Below are 15,931 nucleotides of genomic sequence, written 5' to 3' on the forward strand. Positions count from 1 at the left end.
GCATATTTTCCGAAGAAAAGTGACTCTGGGGCCCTCCCCCCGGGACATCCCTCCCTCCCACCTCCTGTGGCGGGGGCCTGGGAACCAAGCCCTGGGGCGCGCGCGGGGTGTGTGTGTGTGTGTGTGTGTGTGTGTTTGTTGTGTGTGTGTCTTCGGGCACGAAGTGCTCCCCTAGCCCCCGCCCTGCCCGGCAACGTGCCCTTGCACAACCTGGGTACATAACTCCCGACGCGTAACACCAGGGACATACTGGTTTCCTTGCCCACACGCGCTGCCAGGAGTGTGCGCGTGCTCACGTCCTGGGGGCTCTTCGCCAGAGCTGGGCAGCGCACCGTACGCGCCCGATCCCGCGCACTTACACTCAGGCCACACCCACGGCGTCCCGGGACACGCTGGCCGCTCGCTCATCCCGCCCACGCGGGCCCAGTTTCGCGGCTCGCGGCGCCCCCTGGCGGACGTTCAGGAGACAAGACAGGCTGTGGTCTCCAAAATCTCCGTCCCAGGCGGTCAGGCGCTCAGGTCCCGGGGCTACGATCCAGGGCCTGTCACCTTTCCAAAGCTCTGCGCAAGGATCCAGCTGAGTTCAGTTGTGTGTGACCATGAGTGTGGCGCCTTCCCTCTCTGTGCCTTTTTCCTTTATGAGTCCAAAGTGACTTTTATGAGGTCTGGTTCCCTTTGATTTGTTTTGTTTTTGAGACAGGGTCTTGCTGTCACCCAGGCTGAAGTACAATGGTGCAATCACGGCTCACTGCACCCTCCAACTCCTGGGCTCAAGCGATCCTCCTACCTTAGCCTCCTGAGTACCTGGGACTACGGGCGCACACCACCACGCCTGGCTAATTTTTAAATTTTTGGCAGACACAGTATCTCACTATGTTGCCCAGGCTGGTCTTGAATTCCTGGGCTCAAGCCATCCTCCTGCATCGGCCTCCCAAAGTGCTGGGATTACAGGCGTGAATCACCACGCCCCCTGCCATGGATCCCTTTGAATGGCTGCCAGGGCCCAAGAGCCTCCGAGCTTCCTTCCTTATTTGTAAATAGCAAAGATGAGTTGATTCTAAGATGAAGCCTCAGAGGGCAAGGCACTAACAACAGCTAACACTCAGATGCCAGACGCAGCCTTAAGTGCTTTACATATGTTTAATCTTCTGCATGATTTATGAGGCAGATGTACCGTTATCATCCTTATTTTGCATATGAGGAAACTGAGGCACAGCGAAGTAGCCTGCTCAAGATGAATGATTCTTGAGTCTGCACTTCTAGGGTCCTAAAAGTGTATGTTTCTAACATTCCTCTAATGTTCTGTGCTTCCAACTTTGATATTCCGAAAGTTACTTGATTTCCAAGATCCTAGGATTGGAACATTTGAGATGACAAAACTGAGAGTGGAACATGTGCTGTGCAGAATCTGCCACTGACTGTTCAAAGAAAACGAGATTAAAAAATTGTAAGGCCGGCCGGGCGCGGTGGCTCAAGCCTGTAATCCCAGCACTTTGGGAGGCCGAGGCGGGCGGATCACAAGGTCAGGAGATCGAGACCACAGTGAAACCCCGTCTCTACTAAAAATACAAAAAATTAGCCGGGCGCGGTGGCGGGCGCCTGTAGTCCTAGCTACTCAGGAGGCTGAGGCAGGAGAATGGCGTGAACCCAGGAGGCGGAGCTTGCAGTGAGCCGAGATCGCGCCACTGAACTCCAGCCTGGGCAACAGCGTGAGACTCTGTCTCAAAAAAAAAAAAAAATTGTAAGGCCGAGCATGGTGGCTCACATCTGTAATCTGAGCACTTTCGGAGGCTGAGGAGGGAGAATTACTTGAGCCCTGGGGTTCAAGACCAGCCTGGACAACATAGTGAGATCTTTGTCTCTTGAAAAAAAAACCACATCAGTTTGGACCAGGAGTGGTGGTGTGAGGCTGTAATCCCAGCACTTTGGAAGGTCTAGGAAAGAGGATCACTTGAAACCAGATGTTCGAGACCAGCCTGGGCAACATGGGGAGGCTCCATTTCTACAAAAAATAAAAATAAAAAATTAGCCAGGTGTGGTTGCACGCTTCTGTGGTCGCAGCTACTTGGGAGACTGAGGTAGGAGGATCTCTGAGTTTAGGAGTTGGAGGCTTCAGTGAGCTATTACCCTTCCACTGCACTCCAGCCTGGGGGCAACAAAGTGAGACCTTGTCTATTAAAGAAAAAAATCAGTTTGAGCGAAGACCCCAGGCGGCCAGGTGTTCGGTTAAGGGCGAGAGCCAAGAAACTGCAACCTTCCCATCTCTCTTCTACCACCCGCCGCCGTTAGGAGTCTTCAGATCCCGCTGTAAAGAATGGAGGAAGGGGTAGCCATTTATCCTTTACCAAGATGACAGCCTCCTGGCAACTCCAGTCACTTTACAAATATGGCTGCCACAGGAAGTACGTCACGGAAGAGGGCGGGAAATCTGCGCGCGCATGCTGCAAAGGGGCTTTTTGGGACGCCACCGGCTGAATTCTTTCTTTGACAAGATGGCGGCAGGAGGCCGTGGAGGTGGTGGGAAGCACAGCTCGAAAAGTGATGCCGATTCTGGTTTCCTGGGGCTGCGGCCTACTTCGGTGGACCCAGCGCTGAGGCGGCGGCGGCGAGGCCCAAGAAATAAGAAGCGGGGCTGGCGGCGGCTAGCTCAGGAGCCGCTGGGGTTGGAGGTTGACCAGTTCCTGGAAGACGTGCGGCTACAGGAGCGCACGAGCGGGTACGGGGGGCGGGACTTCCGGGAACTGGGACGGTTCCTGCGCCCAGGTGCTAGGCCATTCGTGTTTGCGTGGGTGGGTCGGTGGCGGGGGTTGGGGGGCAGCTGTCTCGGGGACCGCCGAGGAAATGGAGAGCATGGTCAGGGGACTCAGCATGGGAAGCTGGAGAGCTTGATAGAGTTACCAGGTTTAGCAGATAAATATACAGGACGCTTAAATTTGGATTTTGGGTAAACAATGAATAATTTTTAGCATAAATATATTCCATGCCTCCACCTTAGCTTGCTCCTTGCTATATATGTGTGTGTGTGTGTGTGTGTATATATATATGTTTCTGAGACGGAGTCTCGCTCTATCACCCAGGCTGGAGTGCGGTGGCGCTATCTCAGCTCACCGCAACCTCCGCCTCCCAGGCTCAAGCGATTCTCCTGCCTCAGCCTCCTGAGTAGCTGGGATTACAGGCGGGCGCCACCACGCCCGGCTGTTTTCTTCTTCTTCTTTTTTTTTTTTTTGAGACAGAGTCTCTCGCTTCTCGCTGTAGTCCAGCCTGGAGTGCAATGGCACGATCTCGGCTCATTGCAACCTCTGCCTCCAGGGTTCAAGTGATTCTCCTGCTTCAGCCTCCCAAGTAGCTGGGATTACAGGCATACACCACCACGTCTGGCTAATTTTTGTATTTTAAGTAGAGACAGGGTTTCGCCATGTTGGCCAGGCTGGTCTTGAACTCCTGACATTAGGTAATCCACCTGTCCCGGCCTCCTAAAGTGCTAAGATTACAGGTGTGAGCCATCGCACCCAGCCTAATTTTTGTATTTTTAGTAGAGACAGGGTTTCACCATGTTGGCCAGGCTGGTCTTGAACTCCTGACCTCAGGTGATCCACCCTCCTGGGCCTCCCAAAGTGCTGGGATTACAGGCATGAGCCTCCGTGCCCGGCAGTCCTTCCCAAATATTAAGTTCTGTAAACTGCAGGGTGAGGCCTTAGCCCGGAAGAGGCCAAGTCCCGTGGTGGGACTTGACTAAGAAGAGGAAGGCTGGGGCTACCAGGTTAAATCTCTTTCTCCTCCAACATCTCTGGCTGATGTTCTGCATTTCTGTCCCCCAGTGGCTTGTTGTCAGAGGCTCCAAATGAAAAACTTTTCTTCGTGGACACTGGCTCCAAGGAAAAAGGTGAGGAGAGGCTTATGTGGTGGGGAATGGCCGTTATTCGTTGTTAGCCAGCTTATTGCAGCCTCTGAGATCTATGTTAATTTTGTGGCTTGGGAGGCAAATATCTGCGGAAATGGGTCAACCTTAGTATAAACAAGGGGACCTCAAATGGGCAGAAAGCAAGCTGGAGACTAACTTAGAGAAGGTGGGTTTTTCTTTTGAGGTGTCAGTGATCTCCATGCACAGATAAGCTGCTGGGAGTCTGCCTTGATCAATAGGTTAGAAACACATTAAACGATCTCTTTTTAGCTTGCAGAAAAGTAAGTCAAGGACCTGCTTACACAAATCAGTCCTGCTGGTCGCGGTGGCTCAGGCCTGTATTCCCAGCACTTTGGGAGGCTCAGGCAGCTGGATCACTTGAGGTCAGGAGTTCGAGACCAGCCTGGCCAATATGGTGAAACCTCGTCTCTGCTAAAAATACAAAAATGAGCCAGGTATGGTGGCGGGCGCCTGTAATCCCAGCTACTTGGGAGGCTGAGGCAGGAGAATCACTTGAACGTGGGAGGTGGAGGTTGCAGTGAGCCGAGATCGTGCCACTGAACTCCAGCCTGGGCGACAGAACAAGACTCTCTCAAAAATAAACAGAACAAGACTCTCATCTTGTTAACTAAAGCAAGACTGATTTATTATTACTATTATTTTTTTGAGACAGTTTTGCTCTATTGCCCAGTCTGGAGTGCAGTGGTGTGATCTCAGTTCAAGTGATTCTCCTGCCTCAGCCTCCCAAGTAGCTGGGACTATAAGCTGCACCATCAAGCCCGGCTCTTTTTTGAGATGGAGTTTTGAGCCCAGGCTAGAGTGTAATGGCGTGATCTCAGCTCACTGCAACCTCTGCCTCCGAGGTTCAAGCGATTCTCCTGCCTCAGCCTCCCGAGTAGCTGGGATTACAGGCATGCCACCGCGCCTGGCTAATTTTGTATTTTTAGTAGAGACGGGGTTTCTGCATGTTGGTCAGGCTGGTCTCGAACTCCTGACCTCAGGTGATCCGCCCGCCTCAGCCTCCCAAAGTGCTGGGATTCCAGGCGTGAGCCACATGCCCGGTCAAGCCTGGCTAATTTCTGTATTTTTAGTAGAGATAGGGCTTCACCATGTCAGCTAGGCTGGTCTCAAACTGCTGACCTCAGGTGATCCACCCACCTTGGCCTCCCAAAGTGCTGGGATTATAGGCGTGAACCACCACACCCGGCCAAGATGAGCTTTAATAGGAACGAGAGGACCTGATTTAGTGAACAGGTAACACACTAGTCTTAACTTGCTTGCCTTATGTTGCCAGAATGCAGGGTGGGGATCTGCTGAAACAAGATGAGGAATGAGGGAGGGATTGTTCTGATGAGTAACAGTGTTTACTTCAATATGTAGAAAAACAGACTAAGAACAGATGATCTGCTCTAATGAAGGGCCTGGAAGCAAGTGAAGGTGTCTGCTTTGATGGAAAGGCTGATGGCTTTAATGAGCAAAAGAGTGAGCTTGTGTGAGATCAGCCAAAGGGTCTGTTTTAATGAAAACGAGAGGACCTGGTTCAGTGACCAGATAGAGTGGAAGGAGCTGCCTTGAGGTACGAGAGACTTCCAATAGGCAGGTAAAAAGTGGTTATTAGAGTCTGGGCACAGTGGCCTATGCCTGTAAGCCCAACACTTTGGGAGGCTGAGGTGGGGCGGATCACTTGAGGTCAGGAGTTGGAGACCAGCCTGGGCGGCATGGCGAAACCCCGTCTCCACTGAAAATACAAAAATCAGCCGGACGTCATTGTACACGCATGTAATCCCAGCTACTGAGAAGTGCTTGGACCCAGGAGGTGGAGGTTGTGGTGAGCCAAGATTATACCACTGCACTCCAGCCTGGGTGACAGAGCAAGACTCTGTCTCAGGCCGGGTGCAGTGGCTCATGCCTGTAATCCCAGCACTTTGGGAGGCTGACGCGGGCAGATCACCTGAGGTCAGGAGTTTGAGACCAGCCTAGCTGACATGGTGAAGCCCTATCTCTACTAAAAATACAGAAATTAGGCAGGCTTGACCAGGCATGGTGGCTCACGCCTGGAATCCCAGCACTTTGGGAGGCTGAGGCGGGCGGATCACCTGAGGTCAGGAGTTCGAGACCAGCCTGACCAACATGCAGAAACCCTGTCTCTACTAAAAATACAAAATTAGCCAGGCGCGGTGGCATGCCTGTAATCCCAGCTACTCGGGAGGCTGAGGCAGGAGAATCGCTTGAACCTCGGAGGCAGAGGTTGCAGTGAGCTGAGATCACGCCATTGCACTCCAGCCTGGGCAACAAGACTGTCTCAAAAAAAAAAAAAAAAGAAAGTGGGGTGTTACTAGAGAAGTCAGCCTTGAGTGAAGTGAGTCGATCTGGTGTATGAGCATAAAGGGCAAGTCAGTGACCTGCCCTGTAATGAACAGATGGGGAAGTAGTTATCGGCGTGCTCTGGCGAGTGGGAAGCCGCTTTGCGGGGCGGAAGGGAGGCAGTTTTTGGGTCCACTTCAGTGAGAAAACGTGGACAAAGATAATAGTGGTTGTGAGCAGTCGCAGGTCAGCCCCTGTGCTTCGTGGGTCTTCAATGATTTCGTCTTCACAGCAGCCCTGCGAGGGAGGCATCGACATCCTCATTTTGGGGACACGGAGGAGCTACGCCTCTTATGTGAGGTCCCACAGTCCATGCCAGGGCGTAATTCCATTCTAGGGCATTTTGCTGTAGAGTTACTGCTTTTAACCGTTAGGCTTTTGAAGTAAAAACCGCAGGTACCTTTGTGGAGGAAAAAGGCAGTAAAAACCAGCGACCTAGAAGTTATGCTGAGAAGTGGCCGTCCTGGGTCCCAAGTCCAGTTCTGTGGCCCTCCCTGGGCTTTGGTGACAACTGATCACTTGCTTTCTTCCTTTTTTTTTTCCCCCCCGAGATGAGATCTCGCTATGTTGCTCAGGCTGGCCTCCAACTCCTGGGCTCAAGCGATCCTCCCACCTCAGCCTCCCAGAGTGTGGGGATTACAGGTGTGAGCCACCATGCCTGGTCCCCCTTCCCTCTCTGTCTGGGAGACTCTCCTATGTGGCTGTGGGTGTGACTCTTCATGTCCCCAGCATGGGGCCTGCCTCCTGCTGGCCTAGCACTTGGTGTGGAAGGTCAGGGCTTGGGCACCTTGGGCCTCACCCTGAGGGGCCTCTGCCTCCAGGTGGGAGCCTGGGGACCTCCAGGTCTCCTGGGGTGACTTGGATTCAGGTCTGGTGGCTGCCATGGAGCTGAAGGGGGTGGGTGGTCTTTGCCGTGGGTAGGCCCGAGGCCTCAACTCGTTCTCTTTCCCATTCTTAGGGCTGACTAAGAAGAGAACCAAAGTCCAGAAGAAGTCACTGCTTCTCAAGAAACCCCTTCGGGTTGACCTCATCCTCGAGAACACATCCAAAGTCCCTGCCCCCAAAGAGTGAGTGTCCCAGCATCCCTGGGCCCTTCTTTCCCGCCAGACTCTGCTCCTGAAGGGCTTCCGGGCTTGGGGGATGGTAGGCGAGGGTCATTTGGAGGGTAGGGCAGGCACAGGGTCAGGTTTGGGCTTTGGAGTGCAGATTGGAGGGAGGGAGTCTGGGTGCCCTGGTGCTGGGCCGAGGCAGTGAGGAGGGGCCTGGACCCGGCTTGGGGCTTTGGGGTTGGAGAGGAGGGGCTGAGTGGGAGGCGTGTTCAGGAGGCACATCGGGTGGGTCTTGGGGCATGAGCGGGTGAGAGGCTGGACAGCTGGCCTTCCCCTGAGATGGGGACGTGGAGGAGGAGCGGGATTTCGGGTGATGCTGAGGTTGGTTTTGACATGGTGGTGTGAGGTGTCTGGGGGATGTCCAGGACAGGGCTGTCGATTCACTGAGTCTGGGGCTCAGAGGGGAGGGGAGGCCTAGGCAGGAGACAGATGTGGGGAGAGGGGTTCTCTGAAGAGGAGGCGGAGCGCCGCCTTTTGGAGAGGGGGTGCTGGAGCTGCCTTAATGGTGGAGGAAGCCTGACAGGGAGGAGGCCTGGCTGCTGTTCAGGCCGCCACCTCACCTGCTGCACTTGTGCCACCTCTCCCCGACCAGCGTCCTTGCCCACCAGGTTCCCAACGCCAAGAAGCTCAGGCGGAAGGAGCAACTATGGGAGAAGCTGGCCAAGCAGGGCGAGCTGCCCCGGGAGGTGCGCAGGGCCCAGGCCCGGCTCCTCAACCCTCCCACAGCCAGGACCAAGCTCGGGCCCCAGGACACTGTGGAGCGGCCTTTCTACGATCTCTGGGCCTCAGACAGTGAGTGACCCTGCTGTCACCTGCAGATGGGGACAGGACTGCCATGTGCAGTTGTGCGTGTTGTGCACTGCACGAGAGTACAGTGCGAAAGGGAGTGCCCTGTGCTTTGGTGACCTCCCAGCAGAGTCACGTGTCCTGAAGGGACGGCTGTTTCCTACTCGTACTTTTCCTTTCCTGAGTTGTGGCGCTCCTGCTTTCAGCTTTGGTCTCCTCCACTTTCTGAACCTGTCCAGACGCAGTTTTGTCCGGGTGATCGAGGCCCCCTGGGGTCTAGAATCAGTCCTTCCCTTGCCTGAGCTTCAGGGTCACCTTTTTGAAATGGGGAGGGATTGAGGGGAGCCCTTTGGTGCCTCTTCCATGCTGGGACTGTCCCAGCAGCTCCCCTCGCTGTATCCACAGACCCCCTGGACAGGCCGTTGATTGGCCAGGATGATTTTTTCCTGGAGCAGACCAAGAAGAAAGGAGTGAAGGTGAGACGTGTGGGAAGGGCGTCCTGGGTGATGGGAGGGTGAGGAGGGCCAGGAGCTGCTCTGTGTTCCTGCAGCAGAGTCTCAGTCTCGGAACCCTTCTATCCCAGTGGCCGAGAACTCTGCTGGAGCCAGGTGGCTGGGATTCCTGTCCCGGTTCCAGTGCTGACTGATCCTGGGAAGGTGGGCTAACCTTTCTCTGACTTGTGTCTTCCTCTAAAATGCAGATGAGGGCCCGGCACACTGGCTCACACCTGTAATCCCAGCACTTTGGGAGGCCAAGGCAGGTGGATCACCTGAGGTCAGGAGTTCGAGACCAGCCTGACCAACATGGTGAAACCCTATCTTTACTAAAAATTATTATTATTATTATTATTTTTGTGATGGAGTCTCGCTCTGTCGCCCAGGCTGGAGTGCAGTGGCGCAATCTCAGCTCACTGCAAGCTCCGCCTCCCGGGTTCACGCCATTCTCCCGCCTCAGCCTCCTGAGTAGCTGGGACTACAGGCGCTCCGCCTCCCGGGTTCACGCCATTCTCCCGCCTCAGCCTCCTGAGTAGCTGGGACTACAGGCGCCCGCCACCTCTCCTGGCTAATTTTTTGTATTTTTAGTAGAGACGAGGTTTCACCGGGTTAGCCAGGATGGTCTCGATCTCCTGACCTCGTGATCCGCCTGCCTTGGCCTCCCAAAGTGCTGGGATTACAGGCGTGAGCCACTGTGCCCAGCCACTAAAAATATTTTTAAATTTAGCTGGGCGTGGTGGCATGTACCTGTAGTCCCAGCTACTAGGAAGGCTGAGACAGGAGAATCGCTTGAACCGGGGAGGTGGAGGTTGCAGTGAGCTGAGATCATGCCACTGCACTCCAGCCTGGGCAACAAGAGCGAAACTCCATCTCAAAAAAATAATAATAATAAAATATAGATGAAATTGTACTTAGATCATGGGCTGGTGGGGAGAATTTAAAGAGGTAACACATGAGAAGGTGGAGCCAGTGCTGGCAAGTGGCAGAAGTGTCATGGGTTTGAGTTTGGATTTGCAGCCTCCTCCTTCTTGAGCTGCTGGACCCCGAGTGTTAGAGCCCAGATGCTTACAATCTCCGGGGCTCAGCCAGAGAAGCCCTTGCCGGAAAGAACATACAATAGCAGCGTAGTGAGAGACCTGGAAGGGCGAGGGGCAGGCCATGCAGAGGCCCCAGGGAAGAGCTGCCAGGCTGATGACAGAGGCTTTGAGGGGGGACCGAGTGTGTTCAGGAGGCGGGGGTGGTCCCAGAGGGAGTACAGGCCAGGCTTGGGGGATGATTCTGAGCGGGGCAGATGTGTGGGGCACCGCCAGAGGGTTTTGTGGAGGGGAGGGGTGGGACCCAGGTGGCCACTCTGGGGAGGTCACGCTGTGGTGGGGCAGGTGTAGAGTGAGACACCGGGAGTCAAGGGCATGAGAGTGGAGCCCTGAGCCAGCTGGGCTGGGGCTGCGGGTGACCCGGGACACAGTCCTGGGGCAGATGCTCCAGGCCTTGCCAGCGGTTGGGTGTGGGAAGAGCTTGAGGGGCATTCAGGTGACTCCAGGCTTCTGCTGGCGACTGACAGGGCCTTTGTGGGGTGGAGAGCAGATGGGGAGGGATGAAGAAAGCCTGGAAGTGGGCCGTGCGCCCAGGTCGCCCAGGCTTTCTTCTAAGGCGGGGCCCTCCTGACCGAATCACCCCCCAAAGGCCCTTGTCCGGTGACATTACCACATTGCAGTTAAGTTTCAACACACAAGCCTGGGGGACCTTCCGACCTCACAGCCTTACCCTGCCTCGGCCTTTTCTCCACAGCGGCCACCACGCCTGCACACCAAGCCGTCCCAGGCCCCGGCCGTGGAGGTGGCGCCTGCCGGAGCTTCCTACAACCCGTCGTTTGAAGACCACCAGGTACACCACCCCGACCAGGCCTCCCTCCTCAGCGGGCTCTGCCTCTCGGTCAGGGCTTCACTGGCTGCCTCCCTGTGCTGGGTGGTGCTGGGAACTCCAGAGTGACCCAGACAGCCCTGGACCTGTCCTCACGGGGCTCATGGCCCAGTGTAGGAGACCTGTTCCCGGATAATGATGAGCAGAGTGGTTGGGGCGGGGAGCCCAGACGGGGCACCTGGCCCAGCCTGGGGGGTCAGGAAGGGCTCCCTGGAGGAGGGGACGCCTAAGCCGAGGCAGAGGCAGAGGCTGAGGGAGGGGTTTGCAATGGGAGGAGGGGAGTGAGTTTTCCAGGTGGCGGGAACAAAAGGTACAGAGGTGAGGTGAGACCATGGCGCCTTCCAGGAAGCCTGTGGGACAGAGATGCAAAAGGCTGTGGTGCCTCGGTGGCACACTGGCAGCCAAGTGACAGTTACTCACGGGCGAGGCTAGCTCAGCGATGGGGAAGTCTGGCTGGAGCCACTGTGCGTTTAGCCGGCATCTGTTGGGCACAGATACTGCGGACAAAGGGTGCGAAAACCCCTCGCTTGGCCGGATACCTGTAATCCCAGCGCTCTGGGAGGCTGAGGCCGGCAGATCATTTGAGGTCAGGAGTTGGAGACCAGCCTGACCAACATGGTGAAACCCCGTCTCCACTAAATACAGAAAATGAGCAGGGCGTGGCAGCGTATGCCTGTGGTCCCACCTACTTGGGAGGCTGAGGTGGGAGGATTGCTTGCGCCCAGGAGGTCCAGGCTGCAGTAAGCTATGATGGCACCACGGCACTCCAGCCTGTGTAACAGAGCGAGACTCTCAACCACCGCAACCCTCCCTCGAGGAACGCCCGTTCTCCTGGGATCCCGTGACTGGGGAGACGCTGAGATGTTCGCGGTAGAGGCAGGATGCTTGCCCTAATCGTTTTCAGCTTCATAAGAAGGAGATAGCCAGGAACAGAGGCAGCTTCCTCGTCTGGTAGAGAAAAGCGTCTGCGGAAAAAGCAACAGTGTGCTCACGTTTGAAAGGACGAGGGTAGGCCGGGCGCGGTGGCTCAAGCCTGTAATCCCAGCACTTTGGGAGGCCGAGATGGGCGGATCACGAGGCCAGGAGATCAAGACCATCCTGGCTAACACGGTGAAACCCCGTCTCTACTAAAAATACAAAAAACTAGCCGGGCGAGGCGGCGGGCGCCTGTAGTCCCAGCTACTCGGGAGGCTGAGGCAGGAGAATGGCGTAAACCCGGGAGGCGGAGTTTGCAGTGAGCTGAGATCCGGCCACTGTACTCCAGCCCGGGCGACAGAGTGAGACTCCGTCTCAAAAAAAAAAAAAAAAAAAAAAGAAAGGACGAGGGTGCCGTTCCTGGACCTGATGTGGGAGGGGGGTGGAGATCAAACATTCGCTTTTAGATTGTACCTGCTCTGGCTCTGTGCAGGGTGGGGTGTGCTGGTAGACGGGGCGTGGGGAGGAAAGCCTGGGCTGGGGTGAGATCCGTGGGCACTGGGTGAGGGACAGATGGGAGGTAAGAGGGTCTAGTCTCAGTGTCCCAGGAGAGGTTCAGGGACCGGTCCTCACTCCCACCCCTCGCAGACCCTACTCTCAGCCGCCCACGAGGTGGAGTTGCAGCGGCAGAAGGAGGCGGAGAAGCTGGAGCGGCAGCTGGCCCTGCCCGCCACGGAGCAGGCCGCCACCCAGGTGAGCCCCGCACCTGCCCCTCCCTCTCCTCCCGGGGCCTGCTACCTACCCCTGACACTGCTCCCTGCTTCCCACCTCCCCAGGAGTCCACGTTCCAGGAGCTGTGCGAGGGGCTGCTGGAGGAGTCGGATGGCGAGGGGGAGCCAGGCCAGGGCGAGGGGCCGGAGGCTGGGGATGCCCAGGTCTGTCCCACGCCCGCCCGCCTGGCCGCCACAGAGAAGAAGACGGAGCAGCAGCGGCGGCGGGAAAAGGCTGCGCGCAGGCTGGTGAGCGCCTGGGCCGGCGGGGCCTGCTTCGGATGCCTCGCCCCCTTCCTTCCTTCCTTCCTCCCACCCGTGGGCTGTCCTGGGTGATGTGGGCAGCCTGCCCACCCCAAGCCCCGTGTGTGGCGTGTGGTTTGGGCTGTTTGGGACCCTCACAGCTGAGACTCATTTTCCAGCCTCTTCCAGGCGGGGCTCTGGGCTGGGGTGGGAGGGGGGTCCCTGGCGCTTCTGTTTGACGGGTGAGGTGCGGTGCGGCGCAGACCGGGGGAGGTGGGTGGCGGGCTGAAGCTTGAAGCTAGCAGCTGCCGGGAAGGCACTGGAGGCGCTGCTGACCTGACGGGGCCAGGGTCAGGAAGGGCCTCCGGGGCAGGCAGATTTGCGCAGGTAGGGTTCCCTGTGTAGAGGGAAGGCCTCCCTGGGTGGGCAGCACTTGCCTGGACCCTGACCCTGCCCCGTCTCCACAGCGGGTACAGCAGGCCGCGTTGCGGGCCGCCCGGCTCCGGCACCAGGAGCTGTTCCGGCTGCGCGGGATCAAGGCCCAGGTGGCCCTGAGGCTGGCGGAGCTGGCGCGGCGGCGGAGGCAGCGGCAGGCGCGGCGGGAGGCTGAGGCTGACAAGCCCCGAAGGCTGGGGCGGCTCAAGTGAGAACCGGGCGGGGGTTCTGGGAGAAGCTGGAGGTGGGGCCAGGTCCCAGGGCCTGACGCCTTCCTGCGTTTGTTCGGGAACTGCCCGCCCCTCCACCGGCAGACCACCTCTTCCCCCACAAAACCCCACATTCTCAGAGGCCCCTCCTTCTCCAGGAGGGGACTTTGGACTGGGTGTCCTGGGCCCTGCAGGCGTGAGATTTCTGGACACCCGCCCTGTTCCGCAGGTACCAGGCACCCGACATTGACGTGCAGCTGAGCTCGGAGCTGACAGACTCGCTCAGGACCCTGAAGGTGCTCATCGCTGGCGCCGCAGAGCCCTGTGCCCAATGATGACACCATCCTTGCTCCCCGTGCCCCCCAGCGGCTATGGGTGACACCATGGCTGCCCCTGGGCTGGGCCAGTGGGGCCAATGCCCAGGGGCTGAGGGCACAGGGTGCTGGGGGGGATCCCAGGGTGAGGGGCCAGGCTAGGTAGGGTTTGAGTCTGGGACCCTAAGAAAGCCTTTCCTTCCAGCTGGTCCCTGTTGCAGTCCTGGTCGCCTTCAGGACTAGAGGGACCTTCCTGAAGTTCAGAACCAACTCTGTCCCTCCCCTGCTCAGAACCTGCTGTGGCTCCCCAGTGCCCCTGAGGAAGCCCAGCTCCTCTGTCAGCCACACACCTGGCCTGGCCTGCCCCGGCCGTGGGGCTCCAGCCAGCTGTGCTCATGAGTGGACTGTGCCTTCTCCCTCTGACCCGGCCTTTGCCCTTGCTGTCCCCTTTCCTGTGTTGTCACCAGCCCACTTCCCATGACTCCTCCAAGCCCAGCTCAGAGATGGCCGTGGGTTGGTGGCTGTCATCCCAGTGCTGAGCCCCAGCAGCTGAGGGCCAGGCTGAGTCCCTGGTGCCCACAAGGCTCCCCTGGGGAGACTGCACGGGGCTGAGCTCTGCCAGGACCCCGAGGAGAGGTCCCAGGCCCTCGGGCTTCTGCCAGGCCCTGCTGAGGCCTCCCTCTCTGTCCCTCAGCCCGAGGGCAACATCCTTCGCGACCGGTTCAAGAGCTTCCAGAGGAGGAACATGATCGAGCCTCGAGAGAGAGCCAAGTAAGGGCGGCCGGGGCTGCTGTGGGGTGAGGGCATCTGGGATTGGCCCCAGGCACTGACTGCTCCATTGTCCCTGCTCCAGGTTCAAACGCAAGTACAAGGTGAAGCTGGTGGAGAAGCGGGCGTTCCGTGAGATCCAGTGAGTCCCCCCGGTTTCACCACAAGGAAGGGAGCCCTTCTCCCGCCCCATGGTGCCCACTGAGTCCCAGGGACCCTCCCAGAGTGTGGCCAGTGGCTGAATCACAACCCCTTGGCCATGCCCAGAAGAGGCCCTGAAACCAGAGTGGGGTTGGGAGGGTCCCCAAAGGGAAACTGAAAGTCAGGGAGTGTCAGGTGGGCAGGGGTTGTGGGGCACCCTCTTACCCACCCTCAGCCCCTTTTCTCTGTCCCTAGGTTGTAGCTGCCATCGGATGCTGGAGCCCCGCCCTTCAATAAAAAGTCCCTTTTAGCCAATCAGTGAACTTCGTGTGTGGCTTGTGTGCCTCCTGCGGGCAGCTGCTCCCAGGTGCAGACTGCGTGTCCCCCCGTGTGGCGACAAACATGTAGGTGGCAGAACTCACTGCCAGAGCCTGGTGAAGCAGAGGTGAGGAGAAGCTTCCCCACTGGATTCCGACTTGGAGAATAGCCCAGTTCCTTCCACTGTGGGTGACGTAGCAGCTCTCGCCACACCGATGGTAGGAGTGGTGGCAGCTGACCTCCGCCAGGCACCTGCTATCGGGGTTTATGCAGGTGGATTCACTCACTGAACTCACAGCAGCCCAACCAAGGAGGGCTGTACTTACTCCCGTTTTAAAGGTGAGGAAACAGGGCCGGGCACAGTGGCTCACTCCTGTAATCCCATCACTTTGGGAGGCTGAGGCGGGCAGATCACTTGAGCCCAGGAGTTTGAGACCAGCCTGGGCAACATAGCCAGACCCTATCTCTACCAAAAATTAGCCAGGTGTGGTGGGATGCACCTATGGTCCCAGCTACTGGGGAGGCTGAGGCAGGAGAATCACTTGAACCTGGGAGGTGGAGGTTGCAGTGAGCTGAGATCGCGCCACTGCACTCCAGACTGGGCAACAAGAGTGAAACTCCATCTCAGGAAAAAAAAAAAACGCCGTCTGCCAAGGAGGCCGGCCTCTGACCCAGTGACTCTGTGCTCAGGGGTGACCGAAGGAAACTGCTGGAAATGGGGAGGAAGCTCTTAATGCCTGGAGACGGCCATCGGGGCGTCGGGCACATTCCTGGATACCCGGGGTTGTGGGTGGTCACAGCCACTCAAGGACAAACCCCGTGGCCTGGACACTCAAGTGTCCTCAGGAAGTCCCTGGTATTTAATTGCCTGGGGAAGTGCGTCTGTTCCCATATGCGAAATGGAGGATCCACAGCAAAGATGTTTGTGTGTGTCTGCACAGAAATGGCATTTCACATCCGACTTTTATGTCAAAAGCCTAAAAGTACAGAACTCAGCTGGACACAGTGGCTTACCCTACCGCTGTAATCCGTCATTTTGGGAGGCCCAGGCAGGAGGATTGTTTGAGACCAGGAACTGGAGACCACCCTGGGCAACATAGTGAGACTCTATCTCTAGAAAAACATTTTTTAGGCCAGTGCAGTGACACTTGTAATCCTAGCACTTTGGGAGGGTTGAGATGGGTGGATTGCTTGAGCCCAGGAATTCAAGACCAGCCTGGGCAACATGGCAAAATCCCATTTGT

The 15,931-nt window shown here is 57.2% G+C and overlaps 1 protein-coding gene and 1 non-coding gene across 6 annotated transcripts; both read left to right on the forward strand.

The window, feature by feature from the left end:
* The first annotated feature begins 2,478 nt into the window (after positions 1 to 2,478).
* Positions 2,479 to 14,690, forward strand: NOP53 (NOP53 ribosome biogenesis factor). 5 transcript variants are annotated; one of them, XR_013408682.1, is made up of 13 exons: positions 2,479 to 2,716; positions 3,819 to 3,883; positions 7,224 to 7,332; positions 7,967 to 8,166; positions 8,566 to 8,636; positions 10,443 to 10,538; positions 12,138 to 12,242; positions 12,326 to 12,529; positions 12,908 to 13,145; positions 13,376 to 13,442; positions 14,155 to 14,231; positions 14,314 to 14,370; positions 14,625 to 14,684. XR_013408682.1 is itself a non-coding variant. In NM_001261574.1 (13 exon segments), coding segments are annotated over 13 exon segments (1,437 nt in total). In that variant the 5' UTR covers positions 2,486 to 2,492; the 3' UTR covers positions 14,632 to 14,690.
* Positions 13,472 to 13,581, forward strand: LOC114674255 (small nucleolar RNA SNORD23). The gene has a single exon (XR_003725270.2). It is a non-coding gene; the product is annotated as a small nucleolar RNA SNORD23 (small nucleolar RNA).
* Positions 14,691 to 15,931: the final 1,241 nt, after the last annotated feature.

Source organism: Macaca mulatta, chromosome 19 (assembly GCF_049350105.2).
Source record: "Macaca mulatta isolate MMU2019108-1 chromosome 19, T2T-MMU8v2.0, whole genome shotgun sequence".
Lineage (NCBI taxonomy): Eukaryota > Metazoa > Chordata > Mammalia > Primates > Cercopithecidae > Macaca > Macaca mulatta.